This window comes from Nymphalis io, chromosome 4 (genome assembly GCF_905147045.1).
Source record: "Nymphalis io chromosome 4, ilAglIoxx1.1, whole genome shotgun sequence".
Lineage (NCBI taxonomy): Eukaryota > Metazoa > Arthropoda > Insecta > Lepidoptera > Nymphalidae > Nymphalis > Nymphalis io.
In genome coordinates, this window is record NC_065891.1 from 1,709,743 (window position 1) to 1,735,237 (window position 25,495).

General features: G+C 39.0%; 1 protein-coding gene across 1 annotated transcript; it reads right to left on the reverse strand.

Annotated features, from left to right (window-relative positions):
• Positions 1-3,932: 3,932 nt before the first annotated feature.
• On the reverse strand, positions 3,933-18,673 carry LOC126781692 (lysosomal acid glucosylceramidase-like). Its single transcript, XM_050506662.1, has 12 exons — positions 18,638-18,673; positions 18,242-18,375; positions 17,357-17,456; positions 12,079-12,220; positions 11,574-11,730; positions 10,935-11,095; positions 10,279-10,402; positions 9,520-9,633; positions 8,902-9,046; positions 7,260-7,339; positions 6,322-6,602; positions 3,933-4,059 (listed from the first exon to the last, which is right to left on the reverse strand). The coding sequence occupies exons 3-12, from the start codon at positions 17,409-17,411 to the stop codon at positions 3,954-3,956; spliced, it is 1,365 nt and encodes a 454-aa protein (XP_050362619.1). The 5' UTR covers positions 17,412-17,456; positions 18,242-18,375; positions 18,638-18,673; the 3' UTR covers positions 3,933-3,953.
• Between the last annotated feature and the right edge of the window lie 6,822 nt (positions 18,674-25,495).

The window sequence follows — 25,495 nt, forward strand, 5'->3', positions numbered from 1 at the left end:
ATATAAAAGCCGTCATACGCCTAAGCGTTGACGAGACGTAACGTAAGAGGGTCGTCGACCCCGCCGGCGGGGTCGGTGTGTGTTGTTTGTGTTCCCTAACGAGTGCATGTTGGCAGCGGTGAGTCTATCGACGGGATCGAGTAGGACGTGCTTAGGTCGCCTACGGGTCTTTTAGGTAGCTCTAAGGGGCTATACATGCACGCCTTAGGCCTCTGCCTCGAATCTCGCGGGCAGCGGGGCGGGCAACGCATACCTGTTCTCCAAACTAGCGGGCAGATCGCGCGGCACTATAGCGGTGTAGTGTTGTGTTCGTGGTTGTGTTGTCGAGATATTTGTTTTTATTCGCGAACGAAATGTCTGAAAAACGGCGACATCTTTTTGATTCAAATTTATTCCTAACGCTCGATTTATTGTGGGCAAAAGAAGAAGTGGATCCCTACTATAGGGCAAGGAAAATAAATGGCGAGTTTTATCGAAATTATGAAGAACAGAGACAAAATCCCGACAAATTCTACGACTAATAATTGGTTAATTATTCTTCTATTTTTATGGTTCACATCTTTGCTGTTCCATATGGGTGTCCTCTCAAAGATTGCCGAAATAATTAGCTCTTGCACGTCCGAAGACATTTTGATACGTCACAAAAAAAATGTACAACACTGTACCTACAATGCAGACGCGCAACGCGGGCGGTCACCGCTTGACTGGAGTGCACCGCTCGTTGCCCGCCCCCGCGCCGCTCCTGCACCGCTGTATTCGAGGGCCGGTCCATTTGATTATACGCGTAAGATCCTGCCGCTCCCGCGCCGCCGCCGCTGCCGCCCCGCTGCCCGCGAGATTCGAGGCAGAGGCCTTAGGCCTCTGCCTCGAATTTTGCGGGCAGCGGGGCGGCGGCGGCGGCGGCGCGGCAGCGGAGCGGGCAACGCATACCTGTTCTCCAAACTAGCGGGCAGATCGCGCGGCACTATAGCGGTGTAGTGTTGTGTTCGTGGTTGTGTTGTCGAGATATTTGTTTTTATTCGCGAACGAAATGTCTGAAAAACGGCGACATCTTTTTGATTCAAATTTATTCCTAACGCTCGATTTATTGTGGGCAAAAGAAGAAGTGGATCCCTACTATAGAGCAAGGAAAATAAATGGCGAGTTTTATCGAAATTATGAAGAACAGAGACAAAATCCCGACAAATTCTACGACTAATAATTGGTTAATTATTCTTCTATTTTTATGGTTCACATCTTTGCTGTTCCATATGGGTGTCCTCTCAAAGATTGCCGAAATAATTAGCTCTTGCACGTCCGAAGACATTTTGATACGTCACAAAAAAAATGTACAACACTATACCTACAATGCAGACGCGCAACGCGGGCGGTCACCGCTTGACTGGAGTGCACCGCTCGTTGCCCGCCCCCGCGCCGCTCCTGCACCGCTGTATTCGAGGGTCGGTCCATTTGATTATACGCGTAAGATCCTGCCGCTCCCGCGCCGCCGCCGCCGCCGCCCCGCTGCCCGCGAGATTCGAGGCAGAGGCCTTAGGCCTCTGCCTCGAATTTTGCGGGCAGCGGGGCGGCGGCGGCGGCGGCGCGGCAACGGAGCGGGCAACGCATACCTGTTCTCCAAACTAGCGGGCAGATCGCGCGGCACTATAGCGGTGTAGTGTTGTGTTCGTGGTTGTGTTGTCGAGATATTTGTTTTTATTCGCGAACGAAATGTCTGAAAAACGGCGACATCTTTTTGATTCAAATTTATTCCTAACGCTCGATTTATTGTGGGCAAAAGAAGAAGTGGATCCCTACTATAGGGCAAGGAAAATAAATGGCGAGTTTTATCGAAATTATGAAGAACAGAGACAAAATCCCGACAAATTCTACGACTAATAATTGGTTAATTATTCTTCTATTTTTATGGTTCACATCTTTGCTGTTCCATATGGTTGTCCTCTCAAAGATTGCCGAAATAATTAGCTCTTGCACGTCCGAAGACATTTTGATACGTCACAAAAAAAATGTACAACACTATACCTACAATGCAGACGCGCAACGCGGGCGGTCACCGCTTGACTGGAGTGCACCGCTCGTTGCCCGCCCCCGCGCCGCTCCTGCACCGCTGTATTCGAGGGTCGGTCCATTTGATTATACGCGTAAGATCCTGCCGCTCCCGCGCCGCCGCCGCCGCCGCCCCGCTGCCCGCGAGATTCGAGGCAGAGGCCTTAGAGATGAGCGGGTTAGCGTGTTGCGACGCTTTATCGAAATATCTTATAGAGAGGTCTTTGAATAGTCTGGCGATTGAAGTTATACACGGGTGGAACCGCGAGCACAGCTCGTTACCAATGATACTTAACTGAGTGATTAAAAATAGCCTGATATTCTGTAAAATGTCAAGGGTGATTATACTTATAAGAAACAGTGTTTTTTTTTTCTGTATGTTATCATTATATTTTATTTATATTAATCAATAAAAAAATGATTTTCTTTGATAGTTAATCTAAAGTATAATTTACTTAAAATAGTTATGATTTTTTTGTCCATAAACAAAAATATATAATTATTATGAATAAATAATAAATAAAACAGTATTATTGCATATACGTTATTATTAAAACAAAACATTTGTGTGGTTTAGGAAATTAAATAAGTTTAACTGACAGACGTAGATGAAGCTATGTGAAATGTTATATGCAAAGTAAATGAAGACATCTACAAAATTTTAGTCTAAAAATGTTAAATAGTGTTTTTATGTCGATTAGATTTCTTTAAATATCCTTAAAAAATAGTTCTGGAGGTTGTTAATTAAATTTATTAAATATTTTAATTAGAATGAGCTCTTTTTTGGTTACAACGAATAAACGGATATCAGGCAGACGTCTTCTTTCACGTTGAGGCTTTTACAAAGTAAAAAAATACATCTACATTATTTCACAAAAACAACGAAATAATGATAAAACCCGATATACAATAAATAAAATATGTTATTTTAAATCATCATGGAAAATTATCGAATTGGTAACTATTTTTTACTCAATGTGCTCTCCTGAAAAATTGCTATTATGTAGATGTCCGTATCTACTTTGCTGCCATCGAAATGTTCTAAAGATTTTTTTATTAATGAGAGCAATCAACAAAACAATAAAAAAATAATACTCAGAGTATCAGTGTTTTCTTACTAAAGGGTTACCATACCACAGGATTTGCTTAAAAAAATAGAAACATGTATGAAGTGCTTTGTGATTAATTTAATAGCAAAAAGAAAAATTAACAAAGAAAAGGTTGAAAAAAAAAGGTAACAAACATTTACGATTTTTACTATCTTTCTAATAAAATAAAGGTAATTTTAGTTTAGTATTTAATTAGTAAATTTGATAAAAATGATTGTCATAATAATTGATGTTACTTAGTAATATATACATAATATATATTATATTTTATATATTATATATATAATATATTATATATATAAATATATATATAACGAGGTGGTTCGTTGTCGGAGCCGTTATCAGACATGTTGTAGGCGCAATGTAAAAGTTCAGTCTCGTGCAACTGTTGTTTATTTGTTCGCATACAATCGATAATCACAAAATAACAATTAACCACGCCGATTGAAGTGGTTGGAAACGCAGGAAGTTCGATACAAGAAGACGACCGTTCGCCCCGGAGTCCCGTTCCCAAGTCCCCTGCACGAGAGCGTTCAGCAAACCCCAAGTGTTCGATGTCAAATCATTAACAACTCATTATTCATTAACTGTCAAGTGGGCACTCTGAATTCCTGTATCGACCTTACTCAAGCGTACTACTTGACGTTTACTATATATATAGCTGGCTAAAATCATAATTGTACTTTTGGGAAATGTAAGTGGGATGGCTAAAAAAAACTAAAAAAACATGCATCTTTTTTTTAGCTTTAAATGTTATATTTAATATTTCGTAATTTTTTAAACAAATATCAGATGATTAGATTAATTATGATTAATTTCAATAGTTTTGATTGATTCTGGCTCCATTGTGATTTCTACAGATCTTAGTAAGGATGTAGCGATTTTAACCTTCACTTCATGGGTGTTCCTAAAAGTAAAATATATATTTTGAATATTTAAAATGGCATCTTTTTATATTTACAGGTAATATTTTGCATTTCGATTTATAAATATAATTTAATCTTAGAAACTATGTACAGACATTTTTATAATATACAAAATTGAAATAAAAAGAAAGAACAAAATACACATTACAAATTTAAAGCAAAAACACGCCGTCTAAAAGATTGTCCTGTTGCATTGTACCCAAGACGCTGGCACTATTGCTTCTCTGCACCGCTAGACTAAATATAATATATATCGAATAAAAACTACTAAATATAATATATATCACAAGCCTTCGTGTTTTAGTTCATGGTTGCGCTTCACAATTCTATGTAGTGAATGCTGGGGTCCCCCAGGGATCTGTGCTATCTCCGACACTCTTTCTTTTGCATATCAATGATATGCTCTCTCTTGGGAACATACATTGCTATGCAGACGATAGTACAGTGCATGGTGGATACCACGGACGCGCAGTGGCTGGGCGAGCGGAAATTGAGGAGAGGCGGAAGGATCTTGTCATTGAACTCGATAGGACGTTAGAGCTCATCGCCAAATGGGGCTCTGATAATCTTGTTGAGTTTAATGCCAAGAAAACACAGGTATGCGCTCTCACGGCGAAAAAGTCAACATTTTCCCCTCTTCCCTCCCTTTGTGGTACTCCGCTGGTGATGCAAAGCAAAATCGCCATGCTGGGGATTGACGTTCGCTGCGACCTTAATCCAAGGGATTAAGCCGCTGCTGTTGCTGGCGAGATCATGCTGGGAATGGAATACTACATTCCTAGCTCAGATCTCGTCAGTAGGAGTACGCGTAACCGTTGGTTCACTCGTGAATGTGCCGATGCTGTATCATCTAAGCAGGCGGCATATCGCAAGTGGATCAACGGCTGTATTAGCGGGGCATCTAACATTGACTCACTGAAAGCAAACTATAATAAAAATTCCAAGTCCTGTAGAAAGGCATACACGAGAGCGGATGCACAGCGCATTGTACAGATTGGTCATGACCTTGTTTCGCCTAGGGGCTCCCGTAGCTTCTGGCGTCTGACCAAGTCTGTGCAAAACAATTTCTGCCAACCTTCGCTGCCACCGCTCAGAAATCCGGACGGATCGCTAGCTCACAGTCCGCAAGAGCAAGCTGATCTCCTGGCTAAACTCTTTGCCGACAATTCCGTCATCGATGATTGTAGTGCACTGCCACCTACAATACCTGCATGTGGCCATACGATGCCTGACATTAAAATCAGGCAACGTGTATGTGCGTGCGGAGCTGCAATCACTTGATGTACGGAAAGCTAGCGGTCCCGATGGAATACCAGCCATAGTGCTGAAGAAGTGCGCAGCGGAGCTGTCTCCTGTGTTAACGCGCCTGTTCCAACTTTCTCTCTCTTCGGGAAGTGTGCCGGAGGCTTGGAGAAGAGCTAATGTGCAAGCGGTTCCCAAAAAAGGGGATCGGTCTGACCCGGCAAATTATCGGCCAATAGCTATCACCTCAGTACTTTGTAAGGTGATGGAACGGATTTTAAACAACCAACTGATCCATTACCTAGAAGATCACTGTCTAATTAATGATCGTCAGTACAGGTTTCGACCAAAACGGTCCACAGGTGATCTTCTAGCGTACGTAACACACCTCTGGGGTGAAGCTATCGACAAGCATGGAGAATCGTTGGCTGTCAGCCTCGATATCTCCAAGGCTTTCGACAGGGTCTGGCACAGAAGTCTTCTCTCCAAGCTACCGGCATATGGTCTGCCTGCTCAGCTATGCACCTGGATTGCCAGCTTCCTACACAAGCGTAGCCTTCGTGTTTTAGTTCATGGTTGCGCTTCACAATTCTATGTAGTGAATGCTGGGGTCCCCCAGGGATCTGTGTGCAGAACGTTTTTCCCGTCTGTACTGGCCGTCGTCGCGTTTGGACTCTACTACCACTTACCATCAGGTGGAGTAGAGTCATTTGCCCTCCCGGCGAATATAAAAAATAATAATAATAATAATCGAAAACGTTTTAAAATACAATACAATAGCAACACCGTCTATTTTGACTATAATTAAAATAAAAAAATGTGTAAAAATAATGTTCAATGAAAAAAGAAAATTTAGACTTCACTTAGTCACTTATATTATAATCTGTGGCATAATCAAATCATGAAATCAACGACTCAATTCGTCGAATTTATTTGTCCTTACGCGATACTATTATTATATAAATGTGATGTAAAAATTTATAATAGTATTTGTTACTTACGTATTCTGAAGTACCATTACGATATTTCCCTGAGGTGTTATAAAGGCAACATTATTGACGTGCGCTAAACTTGTTCGCAATACTTCGACACGTTGGGATCCTCTTGGTATAAATTTCGAAAAGTGACCCATAGCGTAGAACATAGGTTGTTTGATGAACTCATCCCTCTCGCCATAGACAAGGATTGGTGCATCGACGTAGTTGTGGGCCCAGTTCGGACCGCCATTTTCATCCAAGCAAAGATTCCAGTCTATCCAGCCGACAACGAAATTATTCAAATCCTTAAACAATAAAATTAATTTTAATAATATCACTGAATACTTAATAGCTGCTGACATTATTAAGGCGACTTTCATGGTTTGTTGATATCACACGAAGCCTAGTTTCGTTTATGTCTCAGAAGTGCTCTTTAAATGTTTTATTTATTATTTTAAGGGCATCCGATATAGACCCTACTCATGCATAGTCTTCTGGTGTACCTACTGTCTACTGGATGGAAGATTCATTGTTTCTAAATCAATTGAACGGTTGGACGGATTCTATTGAAAGTATGTGCAAGTACTAAGTCTAAAAAAACGTGGAAATCTTAATGATTCTCCATATAAAACTGAACCTCTTTCAATTTTTTTTCATAAAGGCATCATTTTTTCCGGCATGAAATATTAAGAAAGTTAAATACGATTTTTTATATTTAGTAACGAGAACAGTATTGATTTTGTCAGAATTTTAGCAGTCATTACACTTATTTTAATAAGAAAAATGTGAAATGTGTCTTAAAATTAGACTCAGCAAAATATACTGTACTATACTTATACTCAGGTATTTAATGAAAATGGAAAGCATAGTTGAGTTAGGGGGGCCGGCAAAGCCACGCACTGGTTCCGTAAACTTCGTGTGCGAAGTGAAAATAAAAATGTATTGACATGTGACTATCTTACATCTATAACATGTCGCATGTATCTGTCTGCGCGCTCCCAGGATCCTATTTTCACTCTCTTCAAGTCCCACGGCATTGGACCTGGAGACCAAAAATGGCACATTTACCTCATCTTGGATGATAAGCAGTTATTTGTTGTTACTTGTACTTTAAAGTTGTTAGTTTCACTGATTTCTTGGTTTAGTGGTTAAACTATACGGCTGCAGATCTTGAGTTCTCGGGTTCGTATGCCGGGTCGGACCAAAACTTTTTGGCAGTTCAACAAATCCTCAGTAACTGCTTTGAAGCAGTATCACTTCCCAGTTATCAGTGGTACACTCTCCTGCCTTGCATATAAAATAGTTGGTCTTGCGCCTGATTTTTCTTTGTTACCCATACCATACCCATAGGAGAGTGAGGTAATAGATTGTGTTAGTTTATGCACACAGGCGACTTAAAATAATGTTTCCACCATAGTTGACTAATCTTCGCTTAAAGTATAGTTAACAAGGAAAACATGCGAATTTTTATAATCTTTTATAATTATAACTTTTATAATCCATCTTATGGTATTTAAGTTGCTCTAAACTCGCTTAATGTATTTAGTCTCAATACATACATACACAAAACAAAATAAAACGGTAACACAGTCGAAGTTCTAGAATTCATTTTAAGCAAATAATAATATATGAAACTTTCTAACCGAAAATATGTTACATACTTATGAGGAACTATCCAATAAGCAACTATATAATTTTCAAAACTGCCTTGAATATAATTATTTGTACTTTTAAGTCCTTTCAGTTGGACAATTTGATGATTGAACGAGGTCATTTCAGGATCTATCAATCATCGGACTATTCGATTTGAATAGTACTTTTTACGTTAGATAGTCCGTTTATTGCATATGGTTATATAACTTCACACTATAATATATCCCAATAGACCAAAGATTAAAAATACTCAAGTCTTAGATTTAAATAATCCATTTGATTTGCTAATAACTGCTATATTATACAAACATTTATTATTATATCATTATTTATAGTAGGAACAACACTATTCCACTTATATAGAATTTAATTTTACTTTTAATGTTCCAACAACTACTTCGTCGACATTCAACATGCCGTCCATAATGAATACCATCAGTAACCAGTAACAGCCTGTTAATGTCCCAATGCTGGGCTAAGACCTCCTCTCCATTTTGAGGAGAAGGTTTGGAGCTTATTCCACCACGCTGCTCCAATGCGGGTTGGTAGAATACACATGTGGCAGAATTTCAATGAAATTAGACACATGCAGGTTTCCTCACGATGTTTTCCTTCACCGTCAAGCACGAGATGAATTATAAACACAAATTAAGCACATGAATATTCAGTGGTGCTTGCCCGGGTTTGAACCTACGATCATCGGTTAAGATTCACGCGTTCTTACCACTGGGCCATCTCGGCTTAAATCTATGAATACCATAGATTTAAGATATCGACTAAAGCTGATATTTTATTTCAAGGTCCAACTTGTTTATTTAAATTTATCCTTTTTGCCATTAGAATCGGCTGTGCAAACTTTATTGGTCTTTAAACATAAACGTAATGCTTACTGTGCAATAATTTAATTTTAGTCGAGGTACATCCTATCATAATATAGAAATAACACTTTACCTTCGCAAGCCTCCGTAGCAAGAAGTATTTTGTCAGGATATCTACTCTGAATATTGGAGAGAATCCCTGCTGGAATGAAGTTCCCGTAATAATGAACAGCGATTCCGTCAATGTACTCTAAAGATTTAGGATCTGCTCTTCTCATCTAAAAGATTATTACGCTATAGTCATTCCCTGCTTATTATTATTTATAACTTATTTTTTATTTATTAAGATTTTCCAGGAGTAATAAGTAATTTATAGCTTAAGACTAGATGTTTTACCTATTAAGAAGAATACCTCATGCAATGAAGGAGATATTGCTTACATTATAAATTTAAGTACATTTACATGTTTTAACATATTATGAAAATTAAAAAGTTACAGAAGAAATAAATATAATAAAGACATGCAAAAAAAGGTTGCAATATATTGTTGTAGTTTTTGGTAAAAATGAAAGATATATGTTTGTGTCCTGTTACTAAATTCAAGAAACGATTCGTTTTTCTTACGGGTGGAATTGGCTACGAGGCGTATTTTAAAAGCTACCACTGATTTGACACTTGTGTATCAGAATGAGTGATAAAGTGTATGTGAAAGTTTAGAACGATAATCTTAGGAGTAATATGATATACTCACCCCTCCCAAATAGATGTCAATAAGATAACGCTGATCGTCGACTGCTAGAATCAGGGTGTCATTGAAACGTGAGTTTCTTATCGTTGGACCAAGATTTCTAGCTACCCAAATACCCTGTAACACACTATATTTGTTAAAAAATAATAGAATAATTAGTAGGTCGCAATAATTGTACTAATTACGGAATATTATCTACACGATATATGTACCAAGAAATATACATATTCAGTGTAAATAATAAATTAAATGTAATGCAATGCCGTTTCCTTTAAGCCGTTACAGAACTAAGGGCTCCCGGGTCGTACAATATAAGTTCTTGGGTTTTTCTGTCGAGTAATCTCAGTAAAAGCATAGAGCTTCTCAGTTGGAACACTTACTTGGTCTTGTGTTTGAATGTTTGGAAATTACCTATGTGCATTATTTTTGTTTAATTTTAATATTTAACATAAATCTTATCATTGACTAAATAAATTAATAAATATTTATCAAAAAATGGCGTCATTGTCGTGAATTCAAGTTTATTGTTTTCTTCTCCAAGCTATAGATGCATGGTGAAGAGTTAAGTGAAAAACGCAGCGTTGTATCTGATAATTAGCATATTATTTTAATGCCTTCATTTTATTGCGTTTAACTAAGACAGCGGATTAACAGGATTGCATTTCATCGTTAAGCAAAAAGTTAACTTTATTTGAATATAAATACAAATAAAGTGTTAAATTATGTAGATCTTAAATATGAAAGCATATTGCTAATACTCACTAGATCAGTTGGAAACCAACCCAAAGAGTTAAAATCCACAAATGGAACAATTCCATTTATCGGTTCATTTGTAGTCGTGATTGCCCAAATCTTCACTTCAGCTTTATCGTATTCTTCAATGAAACTAAAGAACATACAAAAATTTATTAAAAATCTCAATATAAATTCGACTATAACATGGACGCGCCATGCTTACTTATGCTTATGGTGGTGGGGATTCCCAAACCTATAACCGATATTCCGGTTTGAATTGTGAGTGAGCCAGTGCAATTAAAGGTGCAAGTGAATCCCATGTTTATATAATATCCCATATTTATATAATAATGACATCACTATATAGATTTTTTTTATTTTGCAAAGTAAGCGTCTGTGGGCGAAGACGACAACATTTCTAAGGTTGCCCTTGGAGTTAGAAACTTAGCAGTGTTATACACCTCGGAAAACACGTAAAACTATTATTCTTGAAAGTGATCTCTTTCCGGTCGTATCGGATTGCCGTTCCATCTGCCTATGAGTGTGAAGGAAATAGTATATCTGTATTCGTACGTAGACTTGTGTGCTATAATATTTACTGGGAAAAATAAGTCAGGAGGTTATCAGCATTACCATTGTTTAAAGAACCTACACGATGTCCTAGAATCTTAAGTGTTTCATACCGTAAGTGATAATCGGCGTAGGTCTGATAGAATTCCCGTTTGAGTTGAGCGAAGCCGGTTATAGCTTCATTGGTCTTCATCCACACCGGCGGCGACCATGTGCTCGCTGTTACTTTGATCTCGTCCGTCGCTACTTCCTGGGCTTGCTTAATCATAGGCAGCTGAAATTGTGACATTTAAATTAGTTTGGTTGAATCCATTTATAGGGTTACTATATTTATTCTCAATTTATTTTTATTTTTATAGAATAGGAAGGCGGACAAGCTTGTGAATATGGACCACCTGATGCTAAGTGATCACCAACGCCCATAGACATTGGCATTGTAAGAAATGTTAACCATCGCTTACATCACCAATGCGCCACCAACCTTGGGAACTAAGATGTTATGTCCTTTGTGCCTATAATTACACTGGCTCACTCACGCTTCAAACGGAAACACAACAATACCAAGTACCGCTGTTTGGCGGTAGAATATCCGATGAGTGTGTGTGTGATGGTGGTACCTACCCAGACGAGCTTGCACAAAGCTCTACCACCAGTGATAAGACATAACGAGTCACTTCTATGAGAACAATGCAAGATCTTAAATATATAAAAATTACATATGTCAACAAACAAAGGTACAAGAAATTACAAACCTTATAAAAGTAATCTTCATTAGATAAAGAGTAGTTTGATAGAGCCTTGTCGTTCCAAGGGTATTCGTTGTACGTGTAGGGGTGTGTCGAGAAGTCAGCGCCGCCTATCGGCACGCGGATCAAATTGTATTCTATGCCCTCTCGACCAAAATATGAACTGAAATTGATTGTATTTATTATTTGCAAAACATAATCCGATAAGTTTTCACCAGTACGCATTGGAGCAAGTTGATCTTCTCAAGAGACGAGGAAGCCGTAGCCCATAGGACAGTCTTGACATTTACGGGCTGTTATTTCTTCTTTATTTTTATTGAACTCATTTGCGTTTTTAATGAAAGATTTATATCACACCCATACTAGCTAGCTATTAATATTATTTATAACTTACTTTTTTTAGAGACTTGTCCATTTGGATACGTTAGCCCCGTGTTAACTTACTAATAATAATTATGACGAAAATACCAAACCATATATGGCTTCTGGAGATTCTGAAATTCGAACTTACTTAATGAAGTGTCTTTGTGTAGTATCCGACAGTTTACGCCAGTTGATAGAGGCGGCATCCGTCACTGAGCCGCCGAAGCCTTCGATCTTCTGATGTCTGATATTGCTGATAATTCTATATGATGCTTCATTCAATAGCCCAGCTAAAACAATAAATTATTTATTTTCATATTTTAATCTTTTTAATTTATAATGTACTAGCTAATAATAACCGGCATTGCAATATGCCGATACTCTTTGATAGTATTATTTAGTGATATGCGAGCAACCTTCACATAAATGTAAACAACAACTGATCAGAATAGGAGAAAGTTGGGTATTTGTCCAACCGTGGGTTTGGGTAGGCAGTAGGTTTTTTTTTATTTGATCGTTTTCTGTTGGCTTTGACAGCGACACCGGCAGGGGAGAGTCAAATTAGTCAGCCGAATGTTGGAAACCTAGTGGAACCCACTCAAGAGAAGGAATACGTGTGTCGTAAGGGTGTCTTGTTAGGCCGAACCGCAGCTTAGGACGCCTACGACATCAGGACATGGTTTGCTGTATATTAAACTGTCGTACACCTATTCGCGGCCGTGTTGTAATGAACAATACATTGGTATTGCGTTTTCTGTAATGCCATTCTATTTCATTAGAAATTTATTAATATTTGAATATTCAGTTGATAATACATAATCTTTTAAACAAAATATACCTATAAATTATAATAATACATACACGTATTATATATGAAAATGAAAGTATCTAAAACGTTTTGTAATTTATAATTTGTTCAAATGACTCAGCATAGATACGAATAGATTTTCTAATCGGTATCTAATATTTTTACAACTATTTTTTATTTATATGATTCGATTATATAGTAGAATTAGCACATGTCATCCCATTTGTATCAAACGCTAATGTGTTTTTTTTAATGTATCCATTAATCGAGTATTTAAACTTTAACTTCACCCTTAAGAACGCGCCCAAAGCTAGCAAAATTTTTATGCTTCTACTATCTACAACTATCGACTGTATTGATTTCTTTTTATATTGCACAAAATTGTATTTCACAAAAGTTCTGAAGAATCTATGCTTTAGTTTTCGAACTACAGTATGATAAATAATAATATAATTTATACAAAACGTTGGCAATTTTTCTGTAGTCCTTTAGTCTTAACAGTCGACAGGACAGTTATAAAAACATAAATAAATAGCCATTTTTTGTCTTAAAACCTATTCAAATCGCTTTCGACTTAACAGTTTTCGATTAAAATTGATTCACGAGAACTCGAATCAATTCTTCGTTGTTGCTTAACATTGTATGTAATGTAATGTTAATAATGTCCAGAGGGTGGATCTACCAGTTATCTGTCCGATAGCTGGTTGGAATCACTACGGGTACGCGACCCCGGACTGCTCTAGCTACTAGTGTCACATTCCTGTATCTTCCGTGACCACAGTATCCTCACCCCTCTCCTTGATACGTTGTTTCCCAAAATTATCCTAGCGTCACGCCAAAGAAGAAGGAAAACTAATATTAAACCCGGAGCGGTGCCTCCGTTTAGGCGTAAGCCAGTCACCTGCGGCCAAACCAGCACCACACGTATTGACTCGTCATTCCTGCGGATCCTGCTGGGGAGGAGGAGAGGGTGGCATGGGTACTGGGCAATCCCGTGTTGCCATAAAGTCGCCTGGCCCAGGCGTAGCAGCATCCACGGAGAGGACACTTCGCTCACCTGTCTTGCAGGTGGAAAACAACACGGAGAGTGGCAGTCACCGGTTATAAGTCAGCACGAATAGGCGTAAGTGCGGACGCCAGGGGCCACTCTTGACAGTAGGAGGATCCATTGTAGATCCATTGATCAGTTACCGCCTGCTTTAAGTCGGGCAGCCCCCGATCAATAAGGTACTGATCCGCCTCAGCGTTAACTTGTTCCGCCTGGGTGAACGGAACACAAGCCTTACAGCTAGACGTTGACGCTGTGACATTAACCACCTGCTCAAAGAAACAAAAATCTCAAAACCTACAACAACGCTGCTTACATGCGCTTTGCGACATGGAATGTCCGAACGATGAGGACAGGCTTCCCGAACACCTACGGAAGCTCCGATTGCGCCCAAAAACTGCGCAAAACTTACAGTATCGACGTGGAGCTTAAAAGGCTCAATATCGATATCGTAGCCTTACAAGAGACCAGAACTGAAGACGAAGGGTCTTTGCGTGAAGCTAACTACACTTTTTACTGGAAGGGCAAGAGTTCCTTGGAAACACGAGAGCATGGTGTAGGTTTCGCGGTTCGAAACCATCTCATCAACGCCATAGAGACACCTGTAGGCGTTTCCGAGCGGATTATGGTCTTGCGTCTAAACACAAAAAGCGGCTATGTCACGTTAATTTCCGCTTACGCACCGACGCTTAGTTCAAAACCTGAGACCAAGGATCAATTCTACGGCCAGCTCGATGAGACAGTGCGCAGGGTGAATCCAACTGACAGACTGCATATTTTGGGTGACTTTAATGCCCGCGTCGGTCAGGGTACATCAGCCTGGCCTGAATGCCTCGGTGCACACGGCATAGGCAAGCTTAACGACAACGGACAACGATTGTTGGAGTTTTGCTCAAGGCACCAGCTGTGTGTTGCCAACACCTTTTTTGAAGGCAAAATGATGCGGAAAGTCTCGTGGATGCACCCTCGATCTAAACACTGGCACCAATTAGACCTTGCTCTTACAAGAAGGAGGGATCTACGGGAAACGCTCCACACGCGGGCGTTTCACAGTGCCGATTGCGACACCGATCACAGCCTCGTCGCTACTAAAGTCCGACTTGTCCCTAGAAGAGTCCATTCTTCCAAGCCACTCGGTCGAAAAAAGATAAATCTTTTCAAGACTCGTGACATGGAAGTAGTGGAGTCATTTGGGGAACTCGTCCGCGAAGAAGTTGCAACTTGGGATAGTACGGCATCAGCGCGAGTCGAATGGGAAAAAGTCAAGTCTCTTCTCACTGACACTGCAGGCAAGATTTTTGGCTATCAAAAGGCAAAATCTTACGACTGGTTTCAAGAAAACGAGAAGCACTTACTTCCCTTGATTGACTCGAAACGCCAAGCCGCTTTAAATTTTCGCCTTAACCCTTGCGATGCGACGCGTAAAGATCTCACGAAGGCAAAAGCCTCACTCCAGCGTAGCACGCGCTTCTTTGTAAATGCGTATTGGACAGAGCTTTGCCAAAGCATACAAGCGTGCGCAAACGCGGGGGATATTGGCGGGGTGTACGCGGGCATCAAAAGAGCTCTTGGACCTACTCCAAAAAAGACGGCACCTCTCAAGGAAACCGACGGTTCTGTTATAACAGACAGCACCCGTCAGATGGCAAGATGGGTAGAATACTACAAGGGGCTCTACTCGTGCCCAGTGGATATTCAGCCAGAAGCAATGGAGTTTGTCCCGAATCTGGCAACTTGGCACGAGCTAGACGTTGCACCCACAGTAGAGGAACTTTATCTGGCCGTCAAGAAGCTCAAATGCGGAAAGAGCCCCGGAAAAGACGATGTTGTCACCGAAGTCGTCAAGCTTGAGTGCCTCTTGCCCATCCTTCATAACCACCTGGCTAAGTGCTGGGAAGAAAACTACGTCCCTCAGGATATGCGAGATGCTAACATCGTCACTCTTTATAAAGGCAAAGGCGATCGTGGCGACTGCAACTGTTACCGCGGAATATCTCTTCTTAGCATCGTCGGTAAAGCCTTTGCCAGGGCCATTTTAGGCAAACTACAAAGGCTCGCCGACCGCGTATACCCTGAGGCACAATGTGGTTTTAGATCCCAACGGTCAACTGTCGACATGATATTTTCACTCAGACAGCTACAAGAAAAGTGTAGGGAGCAACATACCCCCCTAGTCATTGCATTTGTAGACCTAAATAAGGCTTTTGACTCCGTGAGCAGAGAGGGGTTGTACTCGGTTCTTGTCAGAATTGGATGCCCCCCAAAACTCCTAAGGATAGTGCAATCGTTCCACGAAGGTATGGAAGTTACCGTCCTGCACAATGGCAACGCATCCACGCCATTCGACGTACGCCGTGGTGTTCGTCAAGGTTGTGCACTGGCCCCCACCTTGTTCGGAATATTCTTCTCAGTGCTTCTGAAGGTTGCTTTTGGAGATGAACAGCAAGGCGTCCACTTACACACGCGAACCGATGGTAGGCTGTACAACATCTCAATGCTCAAGTCCAAACGCTACAGGGAGGACCTATTTGTAGATAGTCTCCTCTTCGCTGACGACGCTGCCTTCGTTGCTCATGACCAAGCTCAACTCCAGAGTCTAATGGACAAATTTGCCAGAGCGTGCGACCTCTTTTCAATGTCCATAAACTGCAAGAAGACCGTTATTTTAGCGCAAGGATGTTTAGAGCAACCAGTCATCTTGCTTAACGGCGCACCTTTACAGGTGGTTAACAAATTTTGCTACCTTGGGTCGCATTTGTCGAGCAATCTCTCGCTTGATGCAGAGATCGACTTCCGCATCGGCAAAGCAGCCTCTACGTTCGGGAGGCTCTGTTCAAGGGCTTGGGATAACAGACACCTTACGGTAAAAACGAAAATGCTTGTTTACCAATCATGTGTCCTAAGCACACTCTTGTATGGAGCAGAAACGTGGACAACGTACGCAAAACAAGAACGCCGACTAAACACATTTCACTTGCGCTGTCTTCGGAGCATTCTGGGCATCACATGGCAGGATCGCGTGACAAACGAGTCTGTTCTAGGCGAGGCACAGCTGCCTAGCATCATGGCCATTCTAAAAAAAAAACGGTTACGGTGGCTGGGACACGTGCATCGAATGGAGCAGGCCCGTCTTCCAAGGCAAATACTACTGGGAGAGGTTGTGGATGCAAAGAGGTCTGTTGGGCGGCCTATGCTCCGTTACAAAGATTGCGCTAAGCGTGATATGGTTGCGTTTAACATCCCTAGCAATCGATGGGAGGAACTGGCAGAGGACCGTGCCAAGTGGCGACGCCTTATTCACGAAGGTCAATCAAAGCATGACAATGACTGGTTTAAGCTACTAAAAGAAAAACGCACTAGGCGTCATGAGCGGGCTTCAAACCCCCGCCCATCTGGGGGCGCATACACTTGTCGGAAGTGCGGCCGGAGGATCCTCTCTCGCATTGGTCTATTCAGTCATGAACGCAAGTGCCTTCGCGATGCCGCTTAAATCATCTGTCAAAGATGCAGAGGCCTATATATATATAATGTTAATAACATTATTTTATTATAAAACAAAACGATACTCACATATTGTTTTTCCTGAACGATCATAATTTAAAGTCTTAGTATCTTTAGCACTCATACTCAATTTTATCGTGCCGTAGCTTTTTTCAAATCTCTTACCGGCCTGTAATGAATACACATAAGAATATAAAACTCGTCTCGTGCTCCGCTGTAAATGACAGCAAACAACGGTAGGAACAACTGTAATTGTCGCATTAAGCGGATTTGACAGTGAGTAAGTGGTCACCACCGTCCAAATACGTTATTAGTATTGAAAGATTAATCATCTCTTACATCACCAATGCGACAACAACCTTGAGAACTAAGATGTTATGTCATTTCTTGTGCCTGTAGTTACAGTGGCTCACTCACCCTTCAACAACAATATTAAATATTGACGGTAGAATAACGGCCTAGTGGTAAGAACGCGTAAATCTTAACCGATGATCGTGGGTTCGAACCCGGGCAAGCACCACTGAATATTCATGTGCTTAATTTGTGTTTATAATTCATCTCGTGCTTGACGGTGAAGGAAAACATCGTGAGAAAACCTTTATGTGTCTAATTTCATTGAAATTCTGCCACATGTGTATTCTACCCACCCGCATTGGAGCAGCGTGGTGGAATAAGCTCCAAACCTTCTCCTCAAAAATGGAGAGGAGGCCTTAGCCCAGCAGCGGGACATTAACAGGGTGTTACTGTATTGTTACTTACGGTAGAATATATGATGAGTGGGTAATCAACACAAAAGGGCTTGAACAAAGCCAGCAACAGAATAGCTCGCAGGGGAGTATTATTGTGGCATAAATTTAAAACCTTCTATCTAAGAGGAGAGGTTTTTACCAGCAGTAGTATATTCATTAAAATATGTTACTTTATTTTATATATTATGTCACACAAATAACTTACACGGCTGCTAGTATAAACAACGAAAGAACCCCGCGCAGGCGCATCGCGAGTGACGGTGTCGCAGTACGTAGCGTTGCACACACATACAACCGATCGTCCTTCTATACCTAAATCTCGGGCTCCACATGGCTGATCTGAGAATATGACATTTTTATTTTATTTTATAAATGACTACACTGAGGAACAAAGTCACATTCAATTTTAATACATTTAAAGATTGTTTTATTTTAATTTACCAATTATGTTACAAATTAAATCGAATTTAAAAATATCCTAGCATTGATTATAAAGTAAGTACCTACACATTGGTAACCTATTTTTAATGGAGGTACTCTTTTGTATTATGATAGATATTAAATAATAAAGTCTAATTACAAATCCCAAAAAACTACTTACCACAGTTTCCGACTGTAAAAGACGAAAACAAAACCGCTGTTATAAATATAACTACCCGTTGGATTTTATCTGTCATCTGAAATATATATTTAAAATGAATAAATAAAGTATAGAAAGATTAATAGGATTTGAAATGAAATGTTGTAGCTTTGTAAGGCTACTAGTTACTGCAATACGCGGTACATGTACAACAATTAGCGTAATACCTCATATTTTCGAAATTTAATTCGAAAGACAAAAGCTACTAATTATAAATGAGGAGACGTTCTTTTGTAATGCTTAACTTAAAAAAAACTATGATAACATGGTAGAGCTTTGTGCAAGCTCGTTTGGGTAGGTACCACCCACTCATCAGATATTCTACCGCAAAACAGCAGTACTTGGTATTGTTGTGTTCCGGTTTGAAGGGTGAGTGAGCCAGTGTAATTACAGGCACAAGGGACATAACATCTTTGTTCCCAAGGTTGGTGGCGCATTGGTGATGTAAGCGATGGTTAACATTTCTTACAATGCCAATGTCTAAGGGCGTTTGGTGACCACTTACCATCAGGTGGCCCATATGCTCGTCCGCCTTCCTATTCTATAAAAAAAAATGCATAAAACTTATACCAGAAGACGTAGCGCGTTTCTGAGAAGGTTATAGTACCTATATACAATTAATATATGTATAATTTATAAGTAGCGCTTCGCAGTTACCTGCTTTAAATTTAGGTTATTGACCTGACAACCGTGAATTTCATGTTCTTGTGTATCTTAAGTGACGCATTTTGCGTCCGAAACCATTCACTCAAACATGACATATAAAACGATACATACTGTTGAAATGCACTCCACCAATCGCACCCAAATAATTTTACTTAATAAAGTTTTTTTGTTTTTGGTAGATAAACTAATTTGGTTTTTATGTGTCGAATAACAGTTTAAACGATAAAACATGTCATGGTGATTACTTCTAGCTCGTTTCGCGGAACTTTCAAGTAAAAACATTCGCATAATTGCGAGAGAAATGCCTTGTACAAGAAATTTAAACACCTTTTATCAGTTCTTTTGCTAAAACTGGCTTTTAAGTCGCTTTATTATTTTTCTTAATTGCCTTATTTCTGTTACGTGGTAAGACTACGCAAAAAATAACTGACACATATCGGTGACCAATATATGAATGGAATGGGACCTTCTATCGCGGGTACAAACATGTTGTACAACAATGTTAGTCAAAGATATAAGACGTTGGCATTTTAATTTGTATTAATGTCACTTATGTATGTTTTTTTGTTACTACTACTACACTATATGTTACGTGTTAATTATCACAGAGTTATCCGACGTAGACCACCTTACCCCTACTAAGAATTCCAAATTCAAATTTATAAATTCATTTAGCTGGTACATTTGAGTTTTAAAAACAGTCATTCATTTGTTTTTTCCTCATTATTTTTTTCTTTGGCGTCGCTTATTACCGCACAATGGAAAACATGAATTATCAGTATATTTACGAGTACGAGTTCTACCGTGGCACCACTGCTGCAGAAACGGCTCGAAGGATTAATGATGTGTACGGCGCTGGTGCCGCAAAAGAAAGCACGGTATGTTTTTGGTTTCAAAGTTTTCGTTCTGGAAATTTCGACCTTCAGAACCAATCCCGTAGAAGGCCGGAGACCAAAGTGGAAAATGAAGAATTAAAAGCTATTGTGGCAGCGGATCTATCACAAAGCACTTCAGAGATAGCTGCAGGCTTCGGGGTAAGTGATAAAACTGTATTAATCCACTTGAAGCAAATCGGGAAAGTAAAAAAACCTTGAACGATGGGTATCTCATGAATTGAGTGAATCGAACTTGCAAACACGCGTCGACTGCTGTGTAACTTTGCTCAACCGATACAATAATGAAGGGATTTTAAATCGAATCATTACTTGTGATGAAAAGTGGATACTGTACGATAGTCGGATGCGCTTGTCGCAATGGCTGAACCCTAGAGACCCAGCCAAATCCTGCCCCAACCGAAAATTGACTCAGAAAAAGTTACTTGTGAGTGTTTGGTGGACTAGCGCCGGTGTCATTTACTACAGCTTTCTAAAATCTGGCCAAACGATTACGGCAGATATCTATTGTTAGCAACTGCAAACCATGAAGGAAGAACTAGTTGCTAAACAACCGAGATTGGTCAATCGCTCTAGACCACTGCTGCTTCACGACAACGCAAGACCACTGCGCAACAAACAACCACTAAGTTAAATGAGCTACAATTGGAACGACATTCACCGTACTCCCCGGACCTTGCTCCAACAGATTACCATTTTTTCCGGATTTGGACAACTTCTTACAAGGAAAAAAATTTAACTCCGATGCGACAGTCCAAACCGCCTTCAAAGAGTTTATTGATTCTCGCCATGGTTTTTTTAGTAAAGGGATCAATGAACTACCTATGAGATGACAAAAGTGCATAGATAGCAACGGTGCATACTTTGATTAATAAAATATATTTTACAAAAAAAAAATTGACATTAATATTCCTCCGGTACAAAACGCCAATTTCATATGTAAGGACCTAATACTTTTTAATGATTTGACATATTTATAACATTATTTCAATTTAAGATTTAACCGTTAACGTTTGACGATCGCAAAGTTTTTATTTCCCCGTTCGAGGTCGACACTGCCTATGGTATATATATAATATAAATATGTTTAGTAACACAACTTACCACTCTCAGTTGCAGCTATAATGTACATAATAACGTGTAATAATGGTACCGACGGCAAATATATCTCTTATCGTAATCGTCTCATTAAGATATATGTAATCAATAGATTATCTAATTGTTATGTATTTTTTTTGTTTTGCCTGCGATTGTGACGTTATTATGTTTCCAATGTAAACATTTTATACCTACATTTAAAATTAAGGGCAGATACTTTGATTGTCAATAATGGCGCTTGATACATATAAATATATAGAGTGGCGAAGCAATTGTAGGGCCAAGGGACCTGGTACACTGTGGTGCAGTGCAGCTCCCCGGAGTTCAGGGGGCCCTCTAACCTCAGCTTTAAAAAGAGAGGAGCATAAAAGACAAAAGAAAAAAAAAACTTGTGTGGACGGGAAATTCTGCTAAAAATAGTTTTTTTCCCTTTATTGTTCTCATCTATATAATAAATATTCTGTATTGTCATGTGCGTCGTTGTTTATTTATTCCCATTTCCTTCTATTAAACACATAGATTCTCCCCTCATAGAGACGACGTATGGATTTAGCCTACTAGGGATAAGTTAAGCTCAATGTTGCCTATTCTTGTTCCTATCTATAATTTTGAAGGCCAATATAAGTTCAAGCTACGCGGAAAGATTGGATGAAGGCCCGATTCTTTAATATATATATAAATATCGTATTAACACAAGAATTATTTACATACAACTAACATACTACGTATATATAAATTAAAATTAAATAGCCACTAGCTTTCTTGCCACTCCACGTTGTCATACACAACGTGGAGTGGCAAGAAAGCTAGTGGCATTTTCCCGTTGAATCCAGTGGACCGCCAATCCTGTTTTTCAACTCCAAATTCTGTGATTCAACTGCAAACGAAACAAAGAGCACAGATTAAAATATATTTTTTATAGCGAACTATAGGTATATATCGCCAATGCGCCACCAACCTTGGGAACTAAGATTTAATGTCCCTTGTGCCTGTACACTGGCTCACTCACCCTTCAAACCGGAACACAACAGTACCAAGTACTGCTGTTTTGCCGTAGAATATCTGATGAGTGGGTGGTACCAGACGAGCTTGCACATAGCCCTTCCACCAGTAAATAATATAGCTAATATTCTCTCGCGCACGCCTACCCATGTACAAAATGTTATAGTATTGTGTATTTGTTTCAGTTTTTGGAAGTGTTCGCTTGGAAAGCACCTGATTCAAATTCATTTTGGCGAAAAAGCTTAAAAACTATACAACATATAAATATATAATACTATATGACATGTTTGAAACTACATATAAACTATGATACTTACTATGAGTTCCTTATTAATTGCTTTAGTAACTTCACTCTCTCACTCTCGTAGTCCGATGAGACGGCAATCTGATTGAGTTCAGGACTAACGGCTTTATGTACTCTAATGAGAATTTCTTAACAGAAAAATCTAATAACGTTTAGTCTGCATAAGACGGGGTTCGAACCCAGAACCTTGGAACTTACATCTTTATCAGTCTTAAGACTCTTACCCAACGTCATCGCTCCATATTATAATACAAAGTCCCCCAGACGCGTCTGTCCATCTCAACGCGATTAACTCAACTACCGAACTGATTTCCATATAGTTTTCACCAATGGACAGTTTTGAGGAAGGTTTTGGTGAATAATTCATTCGGATTTTGTGAAATTGGTTGATACACGACGATAATTGTTGAATATGTCGGAAAAAGTCATGACGACTGGGAGCTCTACTCCTCTGGTATACGTGTAAGTCAATAGTTATATTATGTATTACGATATAAAGGTTTTATTTAGACCCGCGCGAAGCCGAGGATGGTAGATAATTATCTATATAATTGCCACAAGTTTTAGTCGGGGGCGTAGCTAAGATGGTCGAGCGCGAGGTAACAGGATCGACACCTGCCAGTTCTAATGTGTTTTTATAGCACAATAATTTTATTCAGTTTTCAAATTATCTCTCAACGTATTGTGTATATAATTGCGACAAGTTTTTATTGTTCCTGCATTCCTCGGGCATACCGACCTTTGAGCTAATTTATAAGTAAATAAACAACAAACACCATTAATGAACACCTTGTCATGGCACTTAGGGAAAAAATTGAACAGAGTACATAAAAGAAAAGTGCAAAATTATAGTTGTTACCTAGAATTAATCTATGATCAATAACAAAATATGGCAAATATGCAAATATGATCGATTTGATTTTATTTTTAATCTTCGACACGATAGCGTAATACAATCAATCGATATAATTACGCGATTCATAAAAATATTTTTTTTTAAATGATACGCTGCAACTTACTTCTACAACTGCCTCGTTTTAGTGTAATAAAACATGCCAAAATGATGATTCTGAAAAATTGGTAACTTTTAACTTACGGGCAAATTGAATACAAATTTTTGTTCGATGTAATTTTCTTGTTTTAGACAATTTTTAAACGACTACTAACTATGAAAATGTTTTTTTTTTAACTCATATGGTGTTTTAGAATTATCGTATTAATAATGAGAACTATTGTAATGGCTGATATTTAGCTGTAGATAATTAAATAGAAAAATTAGGAAGATTAAGGCAATTCTTTTTTATATAAACATTGTTACAACTTGGGGTATCTGTTCAATAAAATAATTTTGCCTTTTTATATTTTATAATAATATATATGTATATATTTATTGTGGGTAATATGAAAATGATAAACACGTAGCTTTAAGAAGACAATATAATTAAATTTTCATACAAATCTTTAACGTAATTTATCTTTAAAATACTGTACACGCGCCGGCTAGCTTTGTAGGCAATCATTTGCTGACAACAAATGAAATTGAAGAATATAACGGAGAAATATAAAAACAATGAATTCGACGCAAATGATTTTCTTCAACGCCACCGACTATATTTTTATTTTCATATTGATATGGCAGATTGTCGATATGAAATACTTTTAGAAGCAAAAAATCACTTAGGGCTAAAACTGAAAGAAATGCACTAAAAATAAAAATTCTATTTACACGATAACATCTAGACATCAACCAGTGAAAGTCTCGATCAGAACTCCAAGTTAATTAATAGCAAAAGAGTCGAGTTAATCTCATTTGAGTACATTATATTAATATTATATTGTATAATCACAACGATACAGATCTCTTTCGCTCTACTCGTACCGGGCCGGCCCGCCGCGGTCACGTTCCGCTGTGTGCAAACACAGAAGTATTCTCCTATAACTTGAGTGTAAAACATTGCCAATTTCGAAACTCAAAAAAAACCCACGATAACTGTGTATTGATCTTCACGGGAATTGAACCCAAAACCTCGAGATTTCTAGCCTTATAAGCGAGCTACTAGATCAAGGCGGCATTTTTTTTTTACATAAAAATTATAAGACGACACTATCGCCACCCGTCTTTAGTTTAGAATATTATCAAACGATAGAATCAACGTCATGATTGTCTTGCGTTATTTAAAGAATTAGTTTAATGTATATTGTTGCAACATGTTAGAACAGGGCGCGGAAACATTTCGGGCCGGCGTGCACTCACCTCACCAAGATTGACTCTGAAGACAAAGAATAAGCCACAGAAGCAACAAAAGTTATGTTCACCTTAAGTACTAAGCGTTCGACAAGTTCACCTTCGTTTCTGAACGACCATCGCCATATTTAAAAAATAAAACGCTTACAGCTAATCACTTTACAAATTACCTAATATAAATCTATGAAATAAATACAAAAATCTCTTATAATTAACTAAGGTAATATTTTCCTACCGCATTGTCTTGAAACTAAACGCTATTTAATGCACTTTTAACCCTTCATAGACGATGCGATGTTGCCCGATCGGTCGCGCGACCAGTCGAGCGATTTATACAAAGACCTCGAGTATTGATACAATTTTCATTACCAACTGCTGTTTTTTTTTAATATAGCTTCATCTATGAAGATTTATATCGATGTTTGAGTTAGGAGCGCTCGAGTGCGTAGACGGGAGGACCCTAAAAATATTTGACTAAAAGAGAGATCAAATCATTGCCACGTAAACTAATGTATATATCGGCAGGCCGTTGATGACGAAAGTCGCCTTTTGTACTTTGAATAATAAAACCGGCTTTCATGTTGTTAAGACGACTTTACACGAAGCGAGAC

Coding starts and splice junctions, on each gene's coding strand:
- LOC126781692 (XM_050506662.1), bottom strand. CDS start 17,411: ATGAGTGCTAAAGATACTAAGACTTTAAATTATGATCGTTCAGGAAAA. Junction 12,221..17,356: donor TCGTTCAGGAAAAACAATAT/GTGAGTATCGTT, acceptor TTATTGTTTTAG/CTGGGCTATTGAATGAAGCA. Junction 10,403..10,934: donor TACGCCGATTATCACTTACG/GTATGAAACACT, acceptor TATGTTCTTTAG/TTTCATTGAAGAATACGATA.